Raw genomic sequence first — 6442 nt, forward strand, 5'->3', positions numbered from 1 at the left:
ACCGCCCATATGGGGGCCTATTCTACAAAGAATGTGCAATGCTTGGGTGGTCCTGCATAAGGCGTCAGTTTACAGTTTTGTCGTAGATGAAAATAAATAACGATCTTGGCGAGAATAAGAAATGTCCGTTCCCAATAAATCCCATGCAAAACTACACTCAGCTCAAGTTGTACATGAATAAGTAATAACGCCGCCATAGGAAAGACGTTCACCTTTCTCCTGGATGACTCCTCGGAGGGTCAATGTATCATTCTCATCTATGGCAGCCGGTCGCCAGGGAGGACGGTTTTGGGAGCTTGCCATTCTTACAGTGTTCCAGGATTCCTATCAGTCCCTGCGGCCGCGATGATTATCTCCATTGTTATTTTGCAGCAAATTAAGTTATCAGTCAGTGAGAAGATGTAAAAAAAAATAGAGATTGAAAAATCAGGAAGTACGGCCTGTCTATTGTGGGGGCACTGCTGCTGTCATTATTATGGGGGCACTGCCGGTCTATTGTCTCTTGTGGGGGCACTGCTGCTGTCATTGTTATGGGGGCAATGCCGGTCTATTGTCTATTGTGGGGGCACTGCTGCTGTCATTGTTATGGGGGCACTGCCGGTCTATTGTCTCTTGTGGGGGCACTGCTGCTGTCATTGTTATGGGGGCACTGCCGGTCTATTGTCTCATGTGGGGGCGCTGCTGCTGTCATTATTATGAGGGCACCGCCTGTCTATTGTCTCATGTGGGGGCACTGCTGTCATTATTATGGGGGCACCGCCTGTCTATTGTCTCATGTGGGGGTGCTGCTGTCATTATTATGGGGGCACCGCCTGTCTATTGTCTCATGTGGGGGTGCTGCTGTCATTATTATGGGGGCACCGCCTGTCTATTGTCTTATGTGGGGGTGCTGCTGCTGTCATTATTATGGGGGCACCGCCTATTGTCTCATGTGGGGGTGCTGCTGTCATTATTATGGGGGCACCGCCTGTCTATTGTCTCATGTGGGGGTGCTGCTGTCATTATTATGGGGGCACCGCCTATCTATTGTCTCATGTGGGGGTGCTGCTGCTGTCATTATGGGGGCACCGCCTGTCTATTGTCTCATGTGGGGGCGCTGCTGTCATTACTATGGGGGCACCGCCTGTCTATTGTCTCATATAGGGGCACTGCTGCTGTCATTATGGGGGCACCGCCTGTCTATAGTCTCATGTGGGGGCGCTGCTGCTGTCATTATTATGGGGGCACCGCCTGTCTAATGTCTCATGTGGGGGCACTGGCTGTCTATGGTCTCATGCGGGGGTGCTGCTGCTGTCATTATTATGGGGGCACCGCCTGTCTATTGTCTCATGTGGGGGCACTGGCTGTCTATTGTCTCATGCAGGGGTGCTGCTGCTGTCATTATTATGGGGGCACTGGCTGACTCTTGTGGGGGCAGTGCTGCTGTCATTAAGAGGACTGTCTCTGGTGGAGGCACATGTTATATCTCATGGAGGCACTGCTGTTGCTGTCATTACTATGGGGTTTCTGGCTGTCTGCTGGGGCGCTGCTGCTGTCAATAATAAGGGGGCACTGGCTTCTTGTGGGGGCGCTGCTGCTGTCAATAATAACGGGGAACTGGCTTCTTCTTGTGGGGGCGCTGCTGCTGTCATTAATAAGGGGGCACTGGCTTCTTCTTGTGGGGGCGCTGCTGCTGTCATTAATAAGGGGGCACTGGCTTCTTCTTGTGGGGGCGCTGCTGCTGCCATTAATAAGGGGGCACTGGCTTCTTCTTGTGGGGGCACTGCTGCTGTCATTAATAAGGGGGCACTGGCTTCTTCTTGTGGGGGCGCTGATGCTGCCATTAATAAGGGGGCACTGGCTTCTTCTCGTGGGGGCGCTGCTGCTGTCAATAATAACGGGGAACTGGCTTCTTCTTGTGGGGGCGCTGCTGCTGTCATTAATAAGGGGGCACTGGCTTCTTCTTGTGGGGGCGCTGCTGCTGTCATTAATAAGGGGACACTGGCTTCTTCTTGTGGGGGCGCTGCTGCTGTCATTAATAAGGGGGCACTGGCTTCTTCTTGTGGGGGCGCTGCTGCTGTCATTAATAAGGGGGCACTGGCTTCTTCTTGTGGGGGCGCTGATGCTGCCATTAATAAGGGGGCACTGGCTTCTTCTTGTGGGGGCGCTGCTGCTGTCATTAATACGGGGGCACTGGCTTCTTCTTGTGGGGGCGCTGCTGCTGTCATTAATAAGGGGGCACTGGCTTCTTCTTGTGGGGGCGCTGCTGCTGTCATTAATAAGGGGGCACTGGCTTCTTCTTGTGGGGGCGTTGCTGCTGTCATTAATAAGGGGGCACTGGCTTCTTCTTGTGGGGGCGTTGCTGCTGTCATTAATAAGGGGGCACTGGCTTCTTCTTGTGGGGGCGCTGATGCTGCTGCTGTCATTAATAAGGGGGCACTGGCTTCTTCTTGTGGGGGCGCTGCTGCTGTCATTAATAAGGGGACACTGGCTTCTTCTTGTGGGGGCGCTGCTGCTGTCATTAATAAGGGGGCACTGGCTTCTTCTTGTGGGGGCGCTGCTGCTGTCATTAATAAGGGGGCACTGGCTTCTTCTTGTGGGGGCGCTGATGCTGCCATTAATAAGGGGGCACTGGCTTCTTCTTGTGGGGGCGCTGCTGCTGTAATTAATACGGGGGCACTGGCTTCTTCTTGTGGGGGCGCTGCTGCTGTCATTAATAAGGGGGCACTGGCTTCGTCTTGTGGGGTGCAGGTTACATCCCCGCTATTGCTGTATATATTTGGGATAACACTAATAAAAGGCGGGAAATCCACAAGCTTCATTGAACACCAGAAAGAACACGAGCGCGATAGCGACGACTATCTTGGACTCCCGCAGCTTCCGTAACTAACTGCAGCAGACACCCACGTGATCACCGTGTCATGTGACTCCAGGCCATCTCGCGGAGGCGGAGTCATGTGACCGGTAGTGCACGTCCTGGGTTGTTATTTCTGTGGGAGGACCAAGATGGCGGTGTGTGTGGCTGTCATCGCTAAGGAGGTGAGCAGATCTGTGCGATATCGGCTGATCCATCTAGTGCTGGTCTATGAAGGAGGAGCCCTGGAGGGCAGCTGTGGTCTTATCTGAAGCTGATGGTTTAAAGAAGGATTTTATTGGTCTTGATGAGACTTGTAGTCCCTCAACCCACATTGAGCTTGACAACTCGGTGCCGCTTCTAGTTTCTGATTGTGAAGAGATACTGGGAGTTGTAGTGCTTCGGATGGCCTCACAACGTCCATTTTGCATGTGCTGTTCACTTTATATGCTGGGAGTTGTAGTTCATCATGGGGTTTTACAGCTCCCAGCATGCATCTGGTATTTTAAGATTATAGGGGTTGTAGTCAATCTAATTTTAAAGCAACTCCTAGTATTTATCTACTATCTTTTTATTATCTGCTGGGAGTTGTAGTTCTCCATAGGTTTGTACATCTGCTGTTTTCTGGTTTGGAGTTGTAGTTTGTGTCTAGAACCTGCAATGACTGAATCACGGCGCATAATGAAGGGGCTGTCATGGGGGTCTGTCCTGGACATGGGGGTCTCATCACGACCCTTACGCTGTAATGATAACTCACCGTGTTGGTCTCTGTTGCAGAATTATCCCCTCTACATCCGCAGCATTCCCACCGAGAACCAGCTGAAGTTCCACTACACGGTGCACACCTCCCTGGACGTGGTGGATGAGAAGATTTCCGCCATGGGGAAGGCGCTGGCGGATCAAAGAGAACTTTACTTGGGACTTCTGTATCCCACAGAAGACTACAAAGTGTATCCTCCATAGGAGAAACCCCAGCTGTGACTAGGGAGAGGGGAGGAAGTGGCTGCGGGTGAAAACTACAACTCCCAGCATGCTCAGCAAAAGCCTGAAGCTGCCAGAGCTTAGTCCTCATCAGCTGGGGAGCCTCAGGTTATGTGCACACTATGGCTCTTTTCATGCAGAACCTGCCTGAAAAAAAGAGCAAGAAAAAAAATCAAAATATATATTTTATAGCCGATATATTAATATATAAAAAAAATAATATATACTCTTAAATAAATATAAATATATATATATATATTCTTAAATATATATATATATACTCTGGAAATTTTATATATATATATATATATATATATATATATACACATACACACACACACTCACTCTCTTTAGTTACCCTTCCTGGGTCCGGTGGCGAGTCTCAACTGCGGCTTCTCGTATCTTAATGACTGTCCTGTCCAGAGCGCTGCAGCCATTAATTGAGCTTCCCAAGTTGACGTTACTTAATGATCAGCTGCAGCGTTGTGACGTCAGCCCTGCAGACAATACCATGAGCCACGATGGAGACTCGGTGCTGGACCTGGGGAGGATGAGTAAAGCAGATCTATGACACGGGAGATAGAGGTTTTCTAAAACCTGAAAACTCCACTAACCTGCCCAAAATATCGGATAGGATGATCCTTAATTTTGTCTTCAGTTATGGCTACGTCACAAACTCCAAAGTCAAGTTTGTCATGGTGGTGGACTCCTCAAACACCGCTCTCCGGGACAATGAGATCCGCAGTGTGAGTACACGACCTCTGATTCTACATTTGTATGTTAGGTGATTTTATTTACATCAATATGTATATTATGGAATTGCTATACATGCATTTTCCTAACATAGGATAGGAGATTGATGACATTTCGATATTCTTTATTGATCCCTTTTATGAATATGTCTTTATTTAACCCATCAGATGTTTCGGAAGCTTCATAACTCCTATACAGATGTTATGTGTAACCCCTTCTATAACCCCGGAGACCCCATTCAATCACGGTAAGTCTTAAAGGTACATCGCTAAATTTCCATTTGTGACGTCAAATGTATCTTTTATCACCTTTTTTTTCCTTATTTTCAGGGCCTTTGATAACACAGTCGCCTCCATGATGGTAGCGGCGTGTTGAATTACGTCCACAGATCAATTTAAAGTGTCCGATGCCAGTTCCTATAACTTTGTATTCACAGCACATATGTCTGTTACTGTTGATTCTTTCCAGTGGGCTATTTACTGCTGAACAACCCTATTATCTAGCAGTCTTACATGTGTAACGTGGCAGGAGGATATCATAGAACAGACTTCTTATCTTCATATGTGCATGAGATGCAAGGAAATTACAGAAGGTTCTTTTTGGACTTTAAGGGAGTAGTCGGATGAAGAACGCAACGCTAGGACTGGCAGTCGGCGCTCTCGACATCTACATAATGTCACAATCTGGTCGTCCAGTCCGAGCATTGCGTTGTGACCCTCGTCTGAGTTATATGACTGTCTGATTTTCCCCTAATAGTGATGACTTCTAGTTGAGAACGGTAATTAATTAAATAAGTGGCAGAAGGACTCCTGTGACCCTAACAATTAATTGATTGGAAGTCATGGCACAGCGCCTTACATTGTGTAGCAGTAGGTGCTATGAATGGTACACTTATGACGAGTGCGTCTGATCGCCATTAATATTAAAGTTCCTTTAAGGGCTATTCCTGCTCCGTTGACTCTCAGATCAGTATTGTAGGGTCAGTGACATCACATCTCCTACTACCACCTGCCAATCATACAACCCAGCAGGTATCGGTAAATGTGACTTCACCAGTGTCACTCCTGATGGAGCAGAAGAGCCCTTTAGTTTATCCATAGGTTTACAAATGGCTATCACCACCTAGTATCACTCATATGCAATTTTAACACTTGCCTGAGTAACAGCTAATGTATTATACTCGCCCCATTTGGCATAATTCTTACATAGACATTGCATTAACACATCAGTGTGACACATCCTAGTGCCGTCTGATTTTTTTTTTTCTTCCTTATTGATGGGCGATCTGCGAGACTCAGCTTGTCCTATTCTCACGAGTCTTGGGTCATCAAAGTCTATTTGGATCACTATATAACAGATGCAAGGAAGGCAGACATTGTATATCAGCATCTCATTCTTTAACTGATCCAATGGATAAAAATAAGACTTGCCTGTTTCAGACAAAAAAAAAAAAAAGCAACTAGGATGAAACCTGAGGCCGCAAGACACAGATGTGTGAATGTAGCCTTATAAAAGACATGTAAATGAGTATTGCTAGAGCCATCTCCTCCCATCCAAGCTTGCAAAAGGGTCATTAAATGCCCCCAGTGTGAATTAATCTTCATCTTGTGTATGTGATGTATGGAATAAATTGTACAATGTGTCAGTAGAATTCTTGTGCATTAATCCACGCGCTCTGAATGGCGTACAACACATGAAAACCATCATTTAAAGGGCCACGTAAAGTTCCTGTGAGTTGAAGCAGGCTCCTGGAAGACCTTATTTCCAGATTTAAATCAGGTTTATTAGAATTTCACATGGAACCTGCTTTTAATAATTGATATTTCATTAGAAAATATTTTCACACCTTAACCGAATTTTGCATATGCGCACCTT

The 6442-nt window shown here is 47.1% G+C and overlaps 1 protein-coding gene across 1 annotated transcript; it reads left to right on the forward strand.

Moving 5' to 3' along the window:
* Positions 1-2919: 2919 nt before the first annotated feature.
* On the forward strand, positions 2920-6218 carry TRAPPC2L (trafficking protein particle complex subunit 2L). The gene is made up of 5 exons (XM_069738937.1): positions 2920-3018; positions 3611-3783; positions 4473-4560; positions 4735-4814; positions 4897-6218. The coding sequence occupies exons 1-5, from the start codon at positions 2986-2988 to the stop codon at positions 4940-4942; spliced, it is 420 nt and encodes a 139-aa protein (XP_069595038.1). The 5' UTR covers positions 2920-2985; the 3' UTR covers positions 4943-6218.
* Positions 6219-6442: the final 224 nt, after the last annotated feature.

Source organism: Ranitomeya imitator, chromosome 9 (assembly GCF_032444005.1).
Source record: "Ranitomeya imitator isolate aRanImi1 chromosome 9, aRanImi1.pri, whole genome shotgun sequence".
NCBI lineage: Eukaryota > Metazoa > Chordata > Amphibia > Anura > Dendrobatidae > Ranitomeya > Ranitomeya imitator.

What these genes read in the sequence shown, in the direction of transcription:
- TRAPPC2L (XM_069738937.1), top strand. Translation starts at nt 2,986, where the DNA reads ATGGCGGTGTGTGTGGCTGTCATCGCTAAGGAG. An exon ending in TGGCTGTCATCGCTAAGGAG is followed by an intron (nt 3,019 to 3,610) that starts GTGAGCAGATCT and finishes TCTCTGTTGCAG; the next exon opens with AATTATCCCCTCTACATCCG. An exon ending in GGAGACCCCATTCAATCACG is followed by an intron (nt 4,815 to 4,896) that starts GTAAGTCTTAAA and finishes CCTTATTTTCAG; the next exon opens with GGCCTTTGATAACACAGTCG.